Here is a 21,760-nt window from a genome sequence, read left to right as displayed (position 1 = left end):
AGACAGGCCCAAGGGTCAGAGCAGACCCTACATCTTGGCAGAAGGGGTCCAAAGAGGAATTTTAAGGGTTTAAAATGTAACACAGTGTGGTAATGTAATGATTCTTATAGGCTGTATGTAAATGCTATAGGATTTGTATATTGTACTAGATGGGTTAGTGAGAATTAGGATATTCAACACAGAAGATTTATTGTATTGTAACAGGAACCTCATTCTCTTACACTTTTGCTCTTTTATGCTTTTGCTCTCTTACCCTTTTGCTCTCTTACCCCTTTATGCTCTTACATTTTTACTCTCTTACCCTTTTTACTCTCTTACCTTTTTTACTCCCTTATGTTCTTACGCTCTCACCCTCTCACCCTCTCTTCTCTTGGGCCTGCTCTGAGCTGTGGCTGCAGCTCCCAGCAGGGCCCTGCACCCAGGCCCTGTGCAATAAACCCCAAATCCCAGCAGGGCCCTGCACTTGGCCCTTTGCAATAAACCCCAAATCCCAGCAGGGCCCTGCACCCAGGCCCTGTGCAATAAACCCCAAATCCCAGCAGGGCCCTGCACCCAGGCCCTGTGCAATAAACCCCAAATCCCAGCAGGGCCCTGCACCCAGGCCCTTTGCAATAAACCCCAAGTTCAGACCTGGCTTCAGAGATCTCTTCTCTCTGTCCATCCCAACCATCCTGCCCCCCAATGCTCTCACAGTGGCTTTGCAGAAACAGCTTGCAGGCTGCTGATGTTGACTTCAGCCTCCACAGTCAGGCTTCCAGAATCAAATTCTCAGACATGAGGAGAGAGGGAGTGTACAGTCCTGGTCTCTGGCCATCTGTGCTGGGAAAACTGTCCAGTTTTATTTACATTTGCTGAAAGAGACACCTGTGTTCCAATGTCCTGACTTAGTCACGCCCAGTTAAACCCCGTGGATGAGGCTTAATAGTACAGTGTGGGACATGCATTTTTAGCAGGTACAGCTACTTGTTGCAAAAACTGGGAAATGTATTAGTTTGTTGGGACAATGTCTTGTGGCCTGGATTGATGATTTGGTGGGCCTTTGTTTTTTAGGCAGAATCACAGAATGAAAATCATAAAAAGACTTGGATTGGAAGTGACCTTAAAGATCTGTTTCAGCAGGAGTGCTTTCACTAGAACAAGTTGCTCCAAGCCCCATCCAACCAGTTTTTGGTTTTTTTTTTTTCTTCAGCTATCTTTTCTGGGATATTTTCTTGTTAATTCCTTAATAAAAACTTCAATGGCAGAGGAAGCAGAAGCCAGGTCCTCCTCCCTAATCTTCCCAGTTTATAGCATCGTCAACCTGAAGTGATGAAGTTCTTTCATGTGTTCACCAGCACCCTCTGTGCTTGGGAATTCCATTATCTTGGGAATGTGTAGCCTGGGAGCAGTGTGGGCCTGGCTCCAAGCTCGAGTCACTCTGGTGGTCTCTTGATTTATTAGAGTCTGTCAGAGAAAAGTGGTAATTGAAGCATTTTAAATACCATTTCCTATAAGAGTAAATACCCCAAATACACAGGGAATTCAGAATTAAGTTCCCTGCAAATGAAGAGAAAATAAACAGATGAGTAAGCGTCTGTTTTGATCATATGAAGAGTTCCTTAATTTAAGGGAAGCTATCGAGCAACAGTGGAGCAATTCAATTCCCTCAACATGCCTCAGTAATCTGGGATGTCAATTATATCCCACAGTCCCAATTCTTCAGCAGTGCAGGATTGACTAACAGGATGTTTAACCAGCACATCCAGACCTTCCCAGTCACCAAACAAAGGCACCTGGACAGTTGGGAATGCAGTGAAGCTCAAGGCTGCCCTGTAATTGGGTACATCACACCCAGGGCTTGGGTTTGTAGCTTCAGGAGAATTCCCTGAAGGAGAATGGTTGTGATCACTAACTCAGAGTTACCCTGTCAAACAGAAAAGAGGAACTTTAAACAGGAGAATTCCCACATCCTGTGGGATTCTGAGTACTGGGGTTTTACCCTGTGCAGTGTCAGATTCCCAAAATGCCAGGATTTTGGGTAAAAATCCATCAGTGGTTTTATGGCAGCTCATGTTGCTGACATGACCTGCGCTGGTTGGGAATTGCCTCCATCACTGGAAGTGTTGGGTGGGGCTCTGAGCAGCCTGATCTGGTGGAAAAATGTCCCTGCTCATGGCAGGGGTGGAACTGGATGAGCTGCAAGGTCACTTCCACCCCAAACCATTCTTGATCCCACAATGAAATGTTGACAGCAGCCTTGAAATGAAAGGGTTGTGCTCAGCTGTACCTCCGTGAATCTGGGATGGTGACAGCAGTCTGTAACTGGGAAAGTTCATGGCATTTGAGGATCTTTGGGATCTGCAGGAAGCTGGAGATTGCAAAAACATTGACAATTTTTTCTTGATACACATTCTTCTGTGTATTCTTTTTAATTGGGAAGTAATTGAGCAATTCTTTGTTGAGTTCCCATGCCACTTCATTAATTCAGCAGTAGTTTTACAGGAAAACAATGTCTGTGGGATGTTTTTGGGATGTCTCAACCTACCAGACGCGGCTTGACTGATGATGGGTTTAGTCCTGATGCTGACATGCTCCTTCACTGTGGTTCTAATTGGTTTTTTTAGAATGAATTGTGGTTAATTAGCAAGCTACTTGCAGCTCCTGGAGCTTGTAGCAATATCAAGAGTTGTGGTGTAAGGTGCAAACAACTGGGGCTCTGCTGAGCTGCAATAACCATTTGAACCATCAGAAAAGTTATTTGTCATAGCCAAATCTTTGCATGTTGAACTGAAATAAGATAGAAAATCTTTAGCTTGACCAACCATTTGACTTGTCATTAGACTTCCATGTAAAATCCATGTCAGGAAAAGGGAATTGGAGATGCAGAGAGGCTGTGGTTGGGTGATTCCTCTTTGGTCTGCTGGGCTGTGTGGTGTAGCATTCACCCTGAGTGCAAGAAACCAAATGTAAACCCCTCTGCTGCCTTAAAGGAGTTGAATAGCTAATACCCAGCTCAAAGGTTAATTACTAATTGCTGCTTATTTGCTATATTTAGTATCCTTCATACTCTTTTTTCTTGTTGAGCTGTGTAGCAGAGTACAAGTTAATTACCAAGGGGTTTTTTCGTGGTTTTAAGCACCATCTTTGCTCCATTCTCTGAGAATACAAAGCCACGTTTTGTGAGATGCTATTTTATCATCTTGTGTGCAAAAGTACAGCAGTATTAAGCAGGTTTTCTCGTGCCATATGTCAGTGTGGATCCTTTGCTGCTGGTGAAAAACAGACTGAGTAGCAGAAGTTGGGTATTCTGTCTTGATATGTGTATGGGACTGAAAGAAGAAGGTGCTTCACACTCATGGGAGCACAAGAGCCCTGTTTTAGATTTCCCTTTTAAATTCTGAGCTTCTGCATTGCTTAAAAAGATGTTTTTCAGAGGACTTGGTGATCAGAGGGAGTACTGGAGTGGATCAGTTTTATGTGTTTTATGAAAGCTGCAGCTCACTTGTCTCTTATCCTTATGGGTGCCTTCCTGCTCAGGATATTCTGTGATTACCATTGCTTGTGCACTTTGTAGTTTTCTCCAGCTCCTGGACAATAAGTTATTTTTTAGTGAATAGTAAAAAGTGTCACGAGGAATTCTGCTATAGGCTTGGAGTGGTTTCAAACTGCTCCTGGCTTGCTGTGGTGCTGCTTGCTTTAAAGACCAGATTTACATATTTTGTGTTGGAAAGATTTACAGGATATCTCACCTGCCTGTCTAGGAAGATGGAGCTTTCATGACAGGATTAATGTCACTGTGCTGCAAGGATTAATTGCCCCTCCTCCGCCCCATCCTGCTCATGAGGGGCTGGTGAGCTCCTGCTGGCTGAGATGGAGGGGGTTTCACATCCAACCCCTTTGGGAGCCTTTTGAGAGAATTAAAGCAAGCTTTTGCACCACTCTGTGCAGGAATCCTCACCTGGAGAAAGACCTGGAGCTGCAGCATCTCTCCAGGCTTCTGGTGCTGGAGGGTGGGGGGGGGCAGACAGGGCAGCAGTCAGAGCACAAAGTGATGAACTGCTGGCCAAAACTCTGAAAAAAGCATTCTGCTGTCATTTAAGGAGTGTTCTCAAAGTCTCTGGAGTTCTTTGAGTGAATGGACACAGCTTTGCTCACACTTTCCTCTCCTGGAGCTGGGGGGACACAGGGTCAGCTGCAGGAAGGTGCAGGGCTGTATCTGCTCCTGATTGTGCACAGTGATATTGTTACTTTGGCTTTGCCTTTTCCCACTCTTTTATTTTCTCTCTTCTTCAGCTCTGTGATGAGATGAGGGGGGAAGAAGCATTCTAGGCTGTTTGTGAGATTTTTAAGTGACATGGAATTACTGGCTTGTATGGAGCTTCTCAGTCATCTTAGACTTGATTTTCACAGCCTGCTGTTGTTTGTGTCTGCAGAAATGAAGTCTCCAGCACTACAATAAATGTTACCTGAAATTTAACCTTCTGAAGTGATAATATCTGCTAAGTGTGTGGATGGATACAGATATGTACAGATGTGAGGGCAGTATATTCCCACATATATTTACATACAAACTATAGATTTCAATACAACATGAGTTGACTCATGGAAATTTCAAAATTGCTATGAAGAGAAAATAATTACCCTAATTATGTTTACATTGATGTTATAGTTTCCCTAGTTAGAGAAATGTGTGGTTTTTTCTGTAGATACTTGGTTTTAGAGCTTTTGTCTTCCAAAACTCAATAATTCTTTTTTTTCTCTGAGGATGTTAAATCCCTTCTTTCACCAAGCCAGGGAAAAGTTCCATTAATGTAAGCAGGATCAGAGCTCACTGGGTATGCTTACTGCTGAATTAATAAATATTTAGGAAAATAAATAGGTGTGTCACAAGTGGTAAATTGCTTTATTCACCAGAAGATGAGATTTAGCAGAAATGTATGTTTGCCCCACATCCCAGCAGCATTCAGACTCACTGTTTTGACTGCCTGATTTCAGATCTGTGCTCACAGCAAGATGGAAAGGGTTTTCATTTCAATGCTGAAGTCAATAATTATGGAGGTTATCATTTTCATGCTCAGAAATTCATGTCATTTTCATAAATCATTCATCTCATTTCATAAATCATGCTTTACAGCTGGAGAATGGAAACTTATTGCTGGACATTGATGAAAATCTTGTCTCAGTCACTCAGGTAAGGTTGTGACGCTAAAAAATATTTTAAGGAAATATAGCTGAAATCATCTATAGGAGTAATGCAATTGGAAAATGTTCAGCTTGGGATTAACTTCACTGGAACGTAGCTAATATCAGATGTGAATAATCTTAATGAAGCATAAGGGGTGAAATCAGTTCTGTAGTGACAGTGAAATCACAGAAATAAAAGATAAGTGCTTGGTGTCCAGGATCTCATGTGCTGCAAGTAGATAAAGGCAGCTCTGTGTCAGGGATGATGCATTCATTTATTCAGGCTGAGAACTGAAGAATGAGAAAAAAGACTCCTGAACCATTTGGGACTTTAAAATGCACCTCCAAGGGTTGCTGTTTAAAGCTCCAGTCAGTAAATGAAGGTGTTGTGTTCCCACTGAATTTGTGTTTACATTCTCTGATGTGGTTCTGTAGCTCCTCTTGTATATGATGTTGATATTCTGTAAAAAATAATTCCCCTGTAAATGTATTTCTTTTTCCTGGGGAATATTGTGAGTGAGGGTTTATTATAACAAAGTGCTGTTGACTTTCCTATCACTCTCTCCAGCTGCCTGTTTAGAAATGTGTCTGCAGAGCTTTAACAGAATTATATCTGTGAAGAATATCCAAAGATCCATCACCTTGAAGAGCTCTGAAAAGTATTACTATTCCCATTATCCAGGAGTATGGAGGCACTGGGATCTGAGTTACCACCTTTCAGATGCATGTCATATAATCCAGAGTTCAAAAGTATACTGACTATCAATTTCCACTATTCCTGTGAAACCTGTACTATTTTTTCCACAAAAAAAAAAAAAAATGTATAGCTTTGCACACAGCTGAGTGTACCCTGCCCTTCCCCATCCTCCCTGGCTTGCTCATCTGCTCATGGAAAGGACACAAATATTCCTTGGGAGCAAACAGTGAGTAGTTCCCAAGGGGGGCAGGAGAAGGGCAGGTTTGGGGTGCTGCTAAACAAGCAGTTTGGAGAGTGAGGAGAAAGTGGCTCTTGGAGTGTTTCAGTGTCACCTGACACCTCTTGAGTCAGGAGTGCCTACAGGAGGCTTGAAGTGATTTCCAAATGAGCGCTGCTGTTGTCATATTCCCACTTTCCTGGGCATTTTAACAACCCTTGCCTGATGTGTTTGTGCACACTGCAGAAGGGACTTAGGCTGGGTGTGTTGCTTGTTTAAGTTTTTTTTTCTAAAGCTACTCCTGGCAGTATTTTCCTTCATTAGAATTGAACAGAGCATTAAAATTGGTGTACCTTATCCTCTTTTTCCCTTCTGCATTTCCATGCAGATACTCAAAGGGATATCTAAGCCCATAAGAAGAAAATGCATTGTCATAGCACTAAAGCAATGTGATTATTTTAATATAAAACATAATGTGAGAGTATGTGAGATAATTCATGACATGAAGCTGAGAATCAACAGAGCTGCTCAGACAAATTCCAGTTCTAACTGATTGTGGTGTTGCTTTTGTGTGTGAAAGCAGAGAGTGGATTGAAAAAAAAAAGTATAAACTATTGGTATGTGTAGTCTTACTCCTTAAGGGATAATTTTTAATGGAAGGTTAAAGGCAGGAAAAATTTTTGGGGTTATCTTGATCTCTTGGAAGGCTGTAAAGCCTGACCTGCCAGTCTGGGTACTGTCCAAAGCATTCAGGGGCTGCTTTAGCAGGACAAGACTCAGCTGAATGTCAAACCTGCGTGTGTGACAGGAGGATCCAAGGTTTATGTGCCTAAGATGGGAAGGAGATTCAACGAGCTAAACTAAGATTTGCATTAAATCTTGTTCATAATGAGCATTGTGCCTTCCCACATCTTGTGGGTGTGATACTGGGAAAACCAGTGAGAAAGGTAGTGAGAAGAAAGAGTTCTGGGTTCTCACCAAAGTTTTCCACCCTGATAAGGGTGGTGGATGGGGTTTAGGTTTCCTGCAGAGCTCTGAGGGATCTGTTCTTTAACATCCCTGAACTCCAGCTGAACTCGCAGGTGGGTGGGAGGCAGTGAAGTTGCTCTAGAACACGTGAAGGAGCTTTGATTATGCAGCCACTCAAGTTGCTTCTTATAATAAAGTGTGTTTTCTCTTCTGGTCCAGTTAGCCAGGCCTGCATGGGTGACCTGTTTTGAGCTCCCAGTGAAGGGCATCCCAAGGAAATATTTCTAACAAGAATTAAATGTACAGCCACAAACTCGCAATAACCCCATTGTGCATCCTCCTTCAAGTCCACTTATCCAGGTCACACCTGTCCCATGGGCAAGGGGAAATCAGGCAGCACTTCAAAAGCCCTTCCCTTTGTATCCTGCTGGCACTCCAGTGCTGCTGCCATGCTGTAAGACCTTGAAGTGAGGGTTTGGAAGAGGAGCCAGGGAAAAGGACTGGCCATAAATCATGCTTGGAGCTCACTGATGTTAAAGACACAGCAGTAATGCATCCAGTCCTGTTCTGAATAGTTGTTTCATGTTTTATTCATTTTTTTTTCACTTTGGAGAATTCCCTACAGAGTTGTTTTACAGTGAGTTGTTGGCTGCTTGGGTCCATTAGCAATATTAAAATCCCACAGCTTGAGCCTGTGTGCTTCCTCCGTGTGGGACTTCACAGTTGAAGCCTGCAGGACTTTGGGGAGGTTGATCTTGTTTGCTGTTACCAAGATAACTTTACAAGTTGTAACTACTTAACTCATCGTTTCTTCTCCTCAAAAGATAAATTGAATTATTTTTTTTTTTTTTTTTCTCTTTACAGGCTGTTACCCAACTAGAGCTTTTTGGGGACATGTCCACTCCTCCTGATGTAACCTCTCCCCCAGTGAGTACTCAGGGAAACTGCACTGTGTTTTCCCTGCATGCCATTTTCAGCACATTTATTGAGCACATTTACAATTTGTGTCCTCAGCCATTCCAGTGGGAAGGATTTCAAAGTAGCTTTTAGGTCTCAGGAAAATGAAAGTGAAGTGAATTGAACGTGCAGTCCTTGCTTCACAATGATGTGCAAAAATACCTTTGATTTTTATTTTTCTGCTCTGGTGTTAAATGTCACATAGGGTGCAACCTGAGCTGCAGATCTGCTTCCCTGTGTTTGTCAGAGGGAAATGCTGCACTGCCCTCTCACTGCTCTGCAGAAGATCCAGTTACAGCCTCACATTTCATGTCTCTGGATCCACCAAGCACAGATCCCAGAGCTGCTGTTAAAGGAGGGAAGGAAAGACATAGAGAAAGAGCTGGATGTCTTTTAAGGGCAAAAAATAATGTCTCAATGTGTTTTTCAGCATAATAAAATAACAAAAAAAATTATATGAAGCTTTAGAGCCTTGCATTAAGCTGTAGGGAAGTGTGAATATACTGAGAAAATTCAGGTGCTGTGAGGTCAGGAGCCTCAGATCTCCAGTATGTTCTGGATCTTGTCTGGGACTAGATGTTCAAAGCCCTTTCTGCTCATCCTCAGTTTACTCAATTGGATTTGGCTTCTCCTTTAATGTAGACCTATGATTCTGGTCTTGTTGGTTAATTAGAAGAAATATTTATTCAGTTTTCCATAAATCCTGTAGATATTTCATTTACCTTAATTGTTAATAATAACTTAAAAGTTAATGCCTTGATCACTTTCCCTTTTGTCACCTAACATCTAAAATCACAAGTCTGTATATTCTGGAGAAAGAAATTATGTCAATATTTTGGTTGTGATGTATTCCAGGCAAATTTCACCTTAATTTTTTTTCCTCTGATAGAAAGTTCCTCCATTTCTTTCTTTTTCTCCCATCCCCAGCAAATTCCAATGCTTCTATTTCTATTGCTTCTTCCCTTCTACATCTTGCCATTTTTTCTTCTTTCTCATTCTTCACTCCAAACCTGGATTTGTAGAGCTCCAGGTGATGTGACAGCAGAAGCTGGAGCTGATTCCTCACCCTTGTGTTTTCTGCCTGTCTCCCTGCAGACTCCTGCTACTCCAGGTGATGCCTTTATCCCATCTTCATCCCAGTCACTCCCTGCTAGTACAGACATGTTTGGTTCTGTACCTTTCAGCACTGCTGCTGTACCCTCAGGTAAGGAATGCGCTGGAATTAAAGCCTGGAATCAGATTTGGGGATCAGTGCCCAGCTCTGGTTTGCATTTCAGTACTTGGGGCATTGATTTTAGCAGGGTGGAAGTGGGGAAGACTTTTGAGGTCTGTGTTTCAGGGCAAGGCAAAGCAGGGAGTACATTAGTTTGAATTTGCCTACATTTTTTAAAGCAGAAGCCAAAAAAGTCACTGGGAGTTGAAGCATTGTTCAGCCTCTGGATAACAGAACTTCTAGGTACAGGACAAAGAGAGGAAACAGTTTTTAGTTAAAATTTTGGGGGTTCTGTGTGCAGCAGTGAATATCTTCTGTTCTCTCCAGTGAACAGAGGCTGAGAATTTGATTGCACTTCAAGGTATTCCACTTTGTCAAATCCTGGAATGTCCTCGGGACATCTGTTGGAACAGAAATGTATCTGAGCTACTTCTCCTTCCACCCAGGGCCTAGGTCTCTCAAAATTCACTTCCTTATTTTTGCATTTTATTGAGTTTTGGGCTTTTCCCTATACAGTATAGCAGCCACCCTTATGTTTGTGATTACAGAACTGTCACAGACATCTTTTATGAAAAATCTTTTCTTTAGGATTTTTCCTCTTGAGAAGCTGAGAGGCCTCAAGAACAAAATGCAAACAATGATTATCTGCTGCTGTGGAATGCAACAAGTAGATCTTTGATTTGCCCATGTTGGTTGTTTCTGTTTAATGGCCAATCACAGTCAACTGGCTCAGACAGAGAGTCTGAGCCACAAGCCTTTGTTATCATTCTTTCTTATTCTGTTCTTAGCTAACTTTCTGATGAAGTCCTTTCTTCTATTATTTTAGTATAGTTTTAATATAATATATATCATAAAACAATAAATCAGCCTTCTGAAACATGGAGTCAGATCCTCATCTTTTCCCTCATCCTAAGATCCCTGTGAACACTGTCACACAAAACAGCCTAGAAATAAAGCAAGGAGGAGAAGGTATAGGAGGACTGGGGAAACACTCGGGTTAGAAACAAGAGTTTTAAAGCTATAGCAGTATTAAAATTGAGAGGGAAGTTACATTATGCAAAGTATTAGTGCTAAGTATTGAATTTAAATGTGAAACAGCATATCTGTAAAGCACAGTACTTGTATCAGTGGAACATAATTATGTTAGGTAGTTTAATTTGTAAAATGTTTTACAGGAGTTTTAGTTTCAAAGCACTTTGTTGTTGTTGTAAATAAAAAAGGACCAGATCCTGTAATTCCTACACAGTCAAACTCTTGGTAGCTTTAAAGGAGGCTTCAGGTCTGACAGGAAGCAATTATAATTTTGGTTTTAATCATTAATTTCCTCGTCAGCTGGAGGGGGTTATTTTAGCCTAATACCTGAAGCAGTTTGTTGTTAATAGATATTTAGTGCAGCAGAAGCTCAAGATCTTTTTGATGTTCTCAAGTAATTGGGCAATAACCAAGTGTGAGGGTTTTAATCTGGAATCATCTGGGTTGGATTTTTTTATTAGTAGTAGTAGTAGCAGCAGCATTATGATGCAATTTGAGATGATTGCTTTGCAGAGTCCACCAGCCTGTGGTTCTGAGTGTGAGTACTTGTGCAGTGCTGTGAATTCAGTGTTCTCAGTTTTCTCTCTGAGTGTGCTGCAGCTCTGCACGTTTCTGATTTATCGCGTCGCTTTTCCCGCGTGCTCACCACGACACCATTATAACCTTCCATCCCATTTGTTTCCCCCCCTCCTGCTCTCTTTATTCCCCAAAGGTTATGTTGCCATGGGAGCTGTCCTGCCCTCCTTCTGGGGACAGCAACCCCTCGTTCAGCAGCAGCTGGCCATGGGTGCCCAGCCTCCAGTCGCTCAGGTGATGCAGGGAGGACAGCCCATCGCGTGGGGCCAGCCCGGCATCTTCCCTCCCGCCCAGCAGCCGTGGCCATCCGTGGCTGGCCAGTTCCAGCCCACTGCCTTCATGCCCACACAAACTGTTTTGCCTTTACAAGCAGCCATGTTTCAAGGTACCATTGCTCCCATAGCCACCGTCCCGCCCACGAGCGATTCCAACAGATCGAGTCCGCAGACAGACAGGCCCAGACAGAAAATGGGAAAAGAAATGTTTAAAGATTTCCAGATGGCTCAGCCTCCACCAGTGCCATCAAGAAAACCGGATCAGCCTTCCCTCAGTTGTACCTCAGAGGCCTTCTCAAGTTACTTTAACAAAGTTGGGATGGCACAGGAAGCAGATGATTGTGATGACTTTGACATCTCTCAGTTAAATTTGACTCCTGTGACTTCCACGACCCCATCTACAAATTCACGTGAGTATTTATGTGCCTTGAGCCATCCCTTTCCTCAGACATGACTGCTCTTTAAAGCACTTCTGTCTCTTTTTAAATTCCAACCCAGATACTGAGAACCTTCATGCATGCTCTGGCTTAAGAGGTCATAGAAATGAACAGCACAGATAGCTACAGTCTGAAATTTAATTTCTAAAATTAAATATTGTAATATTTGTTTTGTGATGGGAACATGCAGGCTGGTTGGCAGAAGCCCATGGCGTTCAACCTTACAACTGGTTTCACTTATGTCCCATCCATACTTCTCAGAAATTAGGGGATGGGTATTTATTTTAGTAGCTTGATATGTTGGACACATGGGGAAATTCATTGGAGAGGTGTAAAATAAGCTTATGGTGCTCATAGCATGGCAATGGGGATTTCCTCTTTTCAGCAGATTGCTGAAAATAGGAATTCATGACATTCACCAGGGGTCGGTCAGAGACCTGTTTCACTTACCTGCCACAGGACAGGTGACTCACACTTTCCTAAGGCAATGTAGTGGTGTCTCCCAGGTTCATAAACACATAGGCCAGATGCAGCCAAACTTAATCTGGAAGTTGCCAAATGAAATCAAACACATGGGATTGATAATGACAACCGTGCCCAAATTTACCTCCTGCAGCTCCTTGTTAGAGAATGATTCTCAGGATGGTGAAAAGTTGAGGGATGTAAAACTGTGAGCAAATTTTGTGCTGAAGTGTCTTTTTGAAGAAATCAGAATAATTGTTGCTGTTGCCTTAATCCTTGTTTAGCTCCCACCCCTGCACCCAGACAGAGTTCTCCATCCAAATCATCAGCATCTCATACGAGTGACCCTGCTGCAGACGACCTCTTTGAAGAGGGGTTTGAAAGCCCAAGCAAAAGTGAGGAGCCAGAGGCTGTGAGTAGCAAGAAGGTTTCTAAATCTTCATTGTCTCCTTTTTAACTAGAAAAGATAAAAGCTGATTAAATGTTTTTCTGTAGTGTCAGAAACAACTTTTCCAGTAGGGCTGGGTGGTGCTTGTGGGGGAGCTGCAGCCAGAATTCCCGTCCTGCTTTGGGTTTGACAGCTGATAGCACAGCATTTCTGCTGATGTGCACTAACCCTGCATACAAGGAACCAAACTCAGAGCTCACCTGTAGAACTGTACATGTTAGATGTATCCAATCTGCTCTTTAGCACACCAGCAGTCACTTCACTCATGGTAAAAAAGTTTGGGGTAAAACAACAAACATGCTGAGGCTGTAGAGAAAGATGTGAGAGTTTGTGTGTTAAAAGATGATGATTGGTGTTGTCTTGCACATTCTTGCATCCCAGTTGCTTGCCTAGCTACGTTCCTCAGTGTTCTGGCCCTCGGTATGTGATTTCTTTGCCTTTATGGACCAAAGCAAGAAATGTTATCCAAGCAATGACTGTCAATCAACAGGTGTCAGGGAGGGAGGAGCCCGAGTGAGCCAAAGACAAGAGGGGATCGATACAACAAAAAGTGCAAAATAACCCAAGCTTGGACTCTTTGCGTTTCACATGGCTTTCAGGGCCTTTTGCAGTTCTGGTTGGCCTGATCCAGTGCCTTCTGAAGCCTGTGGCAGCTCCTGCCTGGGCTCCAGCAGGAACTGGTGAGGCCCTTTGGTGCCTGCAGCAGCTGTAGGAAACGCTACGGCTTTGGAGAGCGGCGAGGCCTCACTCCCTGGCTTTCATGAGATAGGATGTACTTGTTATGCCCACAGCATGAAAATAACCTCCTGTTGACTTTTCACTTGCTATTGTTGAGAAAAAAAGGTGTTATGTTCTTGTATTCTAGCCTGATGGGTCTCAGGCCTCCTCCAACAGTGATCCCTTTGGTGAGCCAACTGGTGATACTATAAGTCCACAGGTCGGTAGCTAGATAGCACAGGTTGGGGTAGGTATCTGTCCTTTTTTTCTCTACACCTTGAGGTGTTCACTTACTCTTCCACCAGTGCCTGCCATTGCTTTCATGGATGCATGGTTTTCTTTTTTTTTTTCCCTTTTCATCTCTTGCGTTCTGCCTCTCCATCCTCCGCAGTGTATTCCTCGTGCTTGGTGGTTTGCATGGCTTTTGCCATTCACTGAGTGTTGCAGCTTATGCAAATATGTGTGTTTCAGCTGCCTGCATGCTTGAAAGAAATGTAGACTTATTTTACTTTGTGTTCAAATTCTGAGGGCAAATAGGGAAACTGAGCCATTATTAACGACATGTTAGGCGGAGCATTTTTTTTATCAAAGCCACCCTTGCCTTCAGTCAGATGTAACCTATTAAATGGAATAAGACATCTTACCCATAGACATAACAATCATTAAATAAAATTATGTAATGATACATGAATGTCTCTACCCTAAATCAATGGGATAATCAGTAGAAGAAGCACGTTTATTATCTGCATGTAAAAAATATTGAAATGGGTTTGTGTATTTTTATCTCTAACTGCAAATTAAAAACATCTGAAAATTATCATCATTCATATTACCATTGGCATACTGATGTTTTAAAAATTATTCATCAATGTAAGTCATTTAAACCCAGACAGACGGGAAAGAAGATCTGTTCATCCTTTGTGTTACAGAACACGTAGAAAATGTGGATGCCTGTGAATGCTCTGTGATTTGTTTCAATACAGTAAATATATTTTGCCAAAAAAACAGTGGAGCTACAAAGTTTTATGAGTGCTGAGCGTTGTTATTCCATCCAAATACTCTCTAGTGTTGCTGTTTGAAGGATATGTTTCATTATCTTCTCCCCGTCTGCCCTCCTGCTTGGTATTGCCCAAATACATGATCTGATAGGGCTTCTGTGCTCCAGCACAGAGCTCCTGGAGCAAATCCAGAGCAGTGGGAGAACCCTTCCCATTTTTGTACATAAATTCCACCGGGTTTGCCAGTGACTTACCCATCCTCAGTTTAGTTTCATCTCCAAATTAATAGTTTCATTAGGAGTCAGTTTACTTTGTGCATTAAATATGATTTTAAAAAACCTTACGGTAACTTAGCTTTGATACGCTTGGGAATAATGGGGTTCTCTCTTAACAACATGTGGTGCTGTGAGAGGGCATCTCCCCCTTCTGTGGCTTCACCCCTGCTCAGCTCCTGGGGCTGCAGCAAAAGCAGCATTAAGCTTTGTGTCTCCTTGAGTCCAGGAGTGACAGTGTGAGGAGAAAGGCAAGCTGGGGTGAGCTGCTCCAGCAAGAACATTCATTATTTACTCCAGTGAGAGCTGCTGCTGCAGATGGATAGTGCCACTTGATAATTTGGCTGTGCCTTTGCCTGCCCTTGGCCAGCACTGACATCCCCAGCTATCCCAGCTTCAGGCCACTCCAAGAGTTCTTTCCTACATCATGAAAGAGGATTTGCCCTTTATCTGAGTCCCACACTCTGGAAACCCACATACATCTGTTTATTATGGTTTATCACAGGGTGGTTCTGCAATTCAGAGCTACCAGGACAGTGTATTAGCAGTGGTTGCATATGGTTTTGCTGCATTTTTAGTTAATCCCTGTAGAGCCTCACATTAAATATGTATAATTCCCTGAAATATATGCTGGGAAACGTTAACTAATGTTCCTGATTATTGTATTACATTAATTCCTGAGAGCTGTAGGCAGGAAGAGGAAGCTGAACAAAACAGAAAGCCTTTCTCCAGTGAGGTTCCACTAATATCATTGTGCCTGTGTGCAGAGGCATTCAGCAGCAGCCTGTAGGAAATCCTCTTCCCAAGGCCAGCCCAGCTAATTCTGAAGCCTGGTGTCGTCAGAGCAACGGGAAGTTTAATCCCCATGGAAAATTATCAATTCAGGACTTACTGGGGAGTTGTGTATTGAGCTCTGCATTTGGAGGGAAACTTAATGGGGAGAAACATGTCGTGCAGAAGAATCACAGTCTGCATAAAAGCCACTTTTGTGGCTTAGATGGGAGATTACTTTGCTCTTTAGAACATGGTTCTTACCCAAGAACTGCACAGTAACAACTCAGCTGAATGGACCTCTCAGGAGGGCATTGTGTGCAGAAATGTCAAATCTGTCTGCTCCCAGATCTCTGAAACCAGCTCTGCCCATACCATGTCTTTATTTATCTTGATGTATTCAGAATATCCACCTGCCTGGTTTTTTGTACCCTGATCTTTCAAGGTACCATGGCAATTTGGTTTTTTGGTTCCTTCTGATACTCTAAATTATCATCTGGTTACTGTCTTCTTTTCTCCTATTTTTCCTCTCTTCCTTTTGCAATCTTCCACCTCAGCTCTCAAAATCTTCATCCTTCCAGAAGCAGCTGTTTCTAGAAGTCGCTCTTCCAGAAACAGCTATGAGCTCTTAGTAGGTAAATGTGGCATTTTATGGATATATTACATTTTTGTCCCTTTATGGTTAAAGATAAGAAGCAGAAAGGCTCAACTTCCACAGGTGAAATGAGATTAACTCTTTGCAGAGCTGTTTATTGTATTTGGTTGTTTCCCCTTTCTTCATGCATGCTGTTGAGGACAGATAGTGATTATGCAGAAGTGGTGAAGGGAATACAGAATGACTGCCACCTTCAGATTATTTATGTTTAATCCCCACTGCTGTCTTTAGATTATGTGGGGAGTATTTGAGGTGAAAGGAGAGAGAGGGAAAGAACTGTTTCTCAGCTGTGATCCTAACCAAATGTCTTAAACATTTCTTTTTGTTGACATTTTGCATTAAAGCAGGGAGTTTGAACAGAGGAACAAACGCAGCTCTATTGAGCTGCTGCCCAGCTCAAAACTTGCACTGGCAATCATTCATGAGAGATTCTCAAGAAACCTTCAAAACATTTGTGGCTAGAGCATATCTCCTTGAAAAAAAAATCCTTCAGTTGTTCTGAGAAATGTGTGCAGACAATTAGGAGCCCTCAAAACGTGTCACACCCTTCACAATGCCATCAGCACTGTCAGGAGAGCAACAGTTCATTAGAATATTTGTCTGTCAGCTTTTGGTGGTGCTTTGGTGGCCCACTGCCATCATCCATCTTGGAGCAAGTGCTGTGCTCAGTGAGAAGTGTTCCTAAAAATCTTACTCAGCTCCAGGATGGGCTGCTGTAACTTTTATTTGGGCTGGGTTTAGGAAGTGGACAGGAAAAGCAATTTATGGACAAACTTTAGGTTACCTGGGAGCTTAGTGAGCCTCAGGAGGGAATATCAAGCTGATTCTGCATCCTCCTCTTGCTTCTGCCACTTTTCTGTTGCACCGGGATTCCAAATAGGCTCAGAATACTAAAGGCTGTATTTGCATGACCTGTTCCAGTCTTTCACTTGGCTCAATCAGAACTGGATAAAGTCCAAAGAGAAATTCCTAATTGCAGGTGACCTTTTCTTGCTGTAGGCTCTAAAGCTGTCATTCTCTAGCTAAAGACACAGGGCTGAGGAGGACTGGGAACCTGAGAGAAGTAGTGTTGGAAGGGGATCACAGGTTGGGAAGTCCTGCTTCACTCCAGAGAAATCCTAAAATTAACATTTCAGGTCTGCTCAGTTGGTTGTTCATGTTTCCCAGAAATATGGAGAGGCATGAGCAGAGAAATCCAGGCTGTTCTGTGAACAGGGGCATCCTGCAGGTTTGCCCTCATCTCCTTCAGGCTGCCCATTTCCATGTGCCAGCTCTTACAAGGGTTTCTCACCTCTTCAGTGCCACCAGCCCACCTGAGGTCACCTTCTACCCTTTTATTTCTGCAACTTCTTCCTTTAAACAAGAGACAGCATGCTTTGTCGCTGTGTTCTTCCTGATTTGCAACCCAAGAATTCAATTTAGCGACAAGCTTTCCTCGTTTCCTCCATGATGAGGTCATTTAAAAGTTCCTTGTCTTCTGCACGACAACTGATTTTCAAAATTTACTTGTGAAAATTTAGCATCTTTGAGACTTCTGAACAATTTGCTTCCAATTGGCCATTAGGTTCGATTGTTATGAAGGAGAATTGACAGATAAGTAGATGGAAGGATATGTGGATGACAGATCTGTAGATGGAAATAATTCTGTGGCTACTGTTTTGGGAGAGGGGCCCAGAAATAATCAGTGTTTCTTGGCTGCAGTTCCTTTTTACATCAGGACTAAGATATGGAGCAGGTTCATCTTTTTGAGTAGTTGTCACTGCATTTTCGTTTCATGGATGTACAGCATCCATCTTGCTACTAAAATGACAGAGATTTTTAGAATGCTAATAATTAAACTGGCTATTTGAAAGTAGGAGATATTCCTAGGTAGGTTTATGTTAAGAACAGAGACACTCTCCAGGCATAATCCTGAAGTAGAAGCCTGCTGTATTTATGCTGCTAATGGAGGATGTAAGAAAAATAACCAAATATTAATAAGTAATAATAAGCAATAAATAAAAACAGGTTGTTAATGGGGCATTAGGAATGACCTGTCTTATCACCAAAGATATTTAATTTCGTCCCCGCTTGCCAACTTTACTTTGTCCTATTTTGCCTACGGGTCAGCATGCAACAAACCAGAGAAGATGCTTCACATTCCCACCCCCTTCACTTGCAACCCCAGCACAAGATGCTCATTCTGTGTGGCTCTCCAGCACACTTATTTCATGAAACTCTCTATCATTTGAGCCTGCCCTTTCTGATCAGTCAGCCGGGACTGAAAGTGGCTGCAAAGGGCATGGAAATGTGTTCAGGCCTCACCTCCTCAGCTGAGAACATCTTGCCTGCAGCTCTGCACAGAGCGGGTGCCTCGCAGTGAGCAAAGGACTGCCAGGGTACAAACAGTTTATTCCTAACCCAGAGTTATGTTTTGTGAGTGAGTTCACCCCTGCAAGCCCCAGTGGGTGCTGAGGCTCTCAGGAGATGCTCTCCAGTGATTCTGCTGGGGAGCAGGTGTTAATATCTTCAAATGGGATGCAAATTTACTTATAGCATTTGCGTGATGCTATTCTAAAGCATTAGTACACTTGTTGCCTCACACAGTAGTGGACTGCATCAGAAATGGTGTTTGCTGCTGTCTTGTCCCCCTTAAAATTGGAAAGAATAAAGTGATTTGCAGCATGAAGTATTTCTGGAATACAGCAGCAAAAAAAGAAAAAGTGCTTCCAGTTCTTCTCTTGGTTTCTCCCTGTGGGTTGATGAAAGCACATCAGAATTTTTTCTGGGCCAGTTCAGCAAGGAGAGCTCTGTAAAATTCGAGTGGTTTATGTGAATTAGAAGCTTTTTCTGCTATTTTATTTGTTTCTCTCTTTTTGTTCTGACAAGGACCAATCCTTTCCTTCCCTCTGCATCTGTTCCTAATGCCGTGGTAGAGGGCAGAAAATGCTGGTGAGATGCTGTAAGAGTTAATGCTCACCTGCCTTTTCATAACATGCCCTGGGACTTTTGTGTGGATTATGTAAAAAAAAGGGAGGGTTATTTCTGCTTTCAAGACCCTCCAAAATAGTGCCTGTCACTGTGAGAGGAGCTGTCCATGAGGCCAACAGCACTCAACTCTCCTTTTGCCTTTTCCTGTCCCTTTCTACTCTCTTTTCCCCTCTTGAGTATCAATATTTTACAGACACCATTTGCATTGTTGGGCTAAAAGCATGCTTGAATTGGCTTAAAATAATACTAGAAAACAAATCTCAGGCATTGACCAAAACCCTTTGACTGGGAAGACTGCACACAATTACTGCAATTAATTTCTCATTTAGGCATCTGAAGGGAGAAATCAACTGAAAGGAAGAAGCAAGAGCACACTTATCATGCAAAATGCTCTGGTCTGCTGGAAGAGAAATTATTCAAGTCAGTGAGAAATGCAGGCCTTTGCCACATCAGGTGTTTGCACAGATAAATGTTGGGTACGAATCAAAGAAGTTTCTCACTGTGAAGGCTGTCTCAGGCTTGTTGGAAGTGCTGTTGATGATGAGGAGCTCCTCCTCCTCCTCTTCCAAGGGTATGGAGTTCAGAGGCACCTTAGGACACCTGTTACTTCAGCACTTCTGCATATCTGAAGGATATTTGAGGACAGCTCTAACAAGCAGACTTGACATTTTGAAAAGCTCTTTTTTTCCCTGAAGGCATTTGAAAAACTGACGTCTTTTGTTCCAAAGGGATGTTCTCCCTCCCTCTCCTTTTCTTCTCCTCCTTCCTTTTTTCACTTCCCTTTGCAATGACCTTAGGTTCAGCAACTGCCTGAAGAATGGCCTGGTGTGTGTCAGGTTCACACATTAATTAGTACAGATTTTCTCTGAACTAGCTGTGATAGATCATTCTGCCAGCTCCAAGCCTGCACGTGAAAATTGGCGTAGGTAGATTTAACTCACAGTGTGTGAAAAGCAGTTATTTACTCTCACTCATCTCCTTTGATTACCTTCAGTTTTTCAAGGTCACAAAATGTATTTGCTTCTTGCTGGGGATAATTTCAGCAGCATTTATTTAATCATTCCAGAGGGTTTCTCTCACTCACAGTGCTGGTAGCATACTCAGAGCTCCACATGGGCACGGGGTGGGGAACAGAGTCTGCAAGCTCCAGAAATGGAACATTTTTGGGGAATAAAAGACAGATTTCCTTGGCATGGAGGAAACAGGTTGTCTTTTGGATTTGTTGTGTGTTCCTGCTCTCTAAGGCAGGACAGGGCACTGGGATGGGCAGAGCCTGGAGCACTGGCCAGGCACCCAGAGCACCTATGGATCCACCTTGGGGCTGTCCTCCTCATCCCAGCATCACTTTGACAAACAGTGATTAAAATCCTGTGCCATGCCCTGGCAGGCCTGTCTGTGCTGCTCAGTGCCCCATGATTTGCCAGCCTTCTGGGGTTTTTTTTTGCTCAAAAGTCAGCTCCTGCCAATGCTGCTGTAACACAAGTTGATTCTGCCTTGGTTAAATTCAACATTGTGGCGTGGTATTTGAATATTTATCAAGCTGGGGAGAGTTAATGCAGTGTGGCATTAATTAGCCTTTCTGCCTGTCTTGTTCCTTTTTTAGATGTCATTCTTAGTTTAATAAATTAGTTTCTGGAAATGAAGTAGAGTGGATTGCAGGGTCCATGGATGGTTTGCTGCCCACCTTGGCCAAGATGAACGCAGTGTTAAGAAAGCTCAGGGTGTGTCATCTATGGAGCAACAGCTGAAGAACATGGCAACTTTTCCCCCCTCCCACATCCAGGAAATTCCCAAGAAAGTGTTTGTTAACGAGTTTACATGCTTTCCTCCCAGCTTTAACAATTGTACTAATGGTTCCACAGACTCCTAATCAAACTGCACAGGGCTCCTCGTTCTTCATGGGCCACTCATGTTGTTGTTTTAAATCCCATCACAGCTTCATTAGCTCAGCTTTCCGTGGAAGTTTCTGTTTGCAAGTGGTTTTCTCCTGAGTTGTGCAAAACCCACAGTTATGTTCTGCTGTTGTGCTGCCGGGGGGAAACTCAGCCTTGTACATGGGCTGCAATTCCAGGCTCTGTACTTCCAAACATCCAGCCCTATAAATTATCATTTAATTCCCTCATATGTCCATGCCCAGCAGTGAGGGTCAGTGCATGGCCAATGCTGGAGGAGGAAATGGATAGAAAATTCTCATTTTCTGATATAATTCCCATTTTTTCCACTACTTAGCCAGGGTGCCACGATCGCTCAAGGCAGCACAGAAAGCAAACACTTCCTGTGGGTTTTGCCTCACAGGGTATCGCTGCTCTCAAGCAGATGTAAAAATGTTCTGAAAATGCTGTCTGGAGACATCTCTGCTCATTTTATTTTTGTTATCCCCAGGAAGCAGAACCTCTCTACGCGCAGATTAACAGACCTAAGAAATAGCATTGTTACAGGCTTGTGGTGCTCCAAGACTCAAACGAAACCCAACAACCTGGCAGGCCTTTGGCTTTCATGCTTTTTTCCGATTGATTTTGTCTGACAAAGGAGAGAGTTTGCCCTCCTGGACTGGCTCTACGAGTGTTCCTGATGTGTGTTTTTGGCAACCTATGGCAGCACAAAACAAAAACTCTCCCTGCTTCTCATGCCACGAGTGCAGCCCCGTCCCCACAAGTGGTGGGTATCCAGACTAGGAAATCCTACTCCTCGGTCTTCTTTTAAACATTTGTCACCTTCTGTGTGCCACCTATAAATAATGAACATCTGAAATTTAATGGGTGTTAGACATTCCTTTTCTTTTTCTTTTCAGCCAAAAGCAGAGTCTGTATGTAGCAGTGGCATTATCATTCAACAGCCTTTGGGGCACGAGTCGGCACTTTTTATGTCACGGTGACATGTTTTTCATCTTCATTTACATCAGGCTGATCCTGGCCCTTTTTTTTTTCCCTA

General features: G+C 42.9%; 1 protein-coding gene across 2 annotated transcripts in view; it reads left to right on the top strand.

Annotated features, from left to right (window-relative positions):
- The window catches only part of DAB1 (DAB adaptor protein 1), a 209,753-nt gene extending 187,993 nt beyond the window's left edge, over positions 1–21,760 (top strand). Inside the window, exons 10-16 of one of the 2 annotated variants that reach the window (XM_058808615.1) lie at positions 5,114–5,170; positions 7,911–7,973; positions 9,099–9,207; positions 10,961–11,509; positions 12,283–12,410; positions 13,312–13,410; positions 21,212–21,760. In XM_058808615.1, coding sequence (XP_058664598.1) covers positions 5,114–5,170; positions 7,911–7,973; positions 9,099–9,207; positions 10,961–11,509; positions 12,283–12,410; positions 13,312–13,395 — 990 coding nt within the window. In that variant the 3' untranslated portion in view covers positions 13,396–13,410; positions 21,212–21,760. The remainder of the gene's footprint in view (positions 1–5,113; positions 5,171–7,910; positions 7,974–9,098; positions 9,208–10,960; positions 11,510–12,282; positions 12,411–13,311; positions 13,411–21,211) is intronic. The other variant, XM_058808616.1, reaches the window with a different exon arrangement.

This window comes from Ammospiza caudacuta, chromosome 7 (genome assembly GCF_027887145.1).
Source record: "Ammospiza caudacuta isolate bAmmCau1 chromosome 7, bAmmCau1.pri, whole genome shotgun sequence".
In the NCBI taxonomy this organism is placed as follows: Eukaryota; Metazoa; Chordata; class Aves; order Passeriformes; family Passerellidae; genus Ammospiza; species Ammospiza caudacuta.
This window is presented reverse-complemented; position numbering and strand designations above follow the sequence as displayed.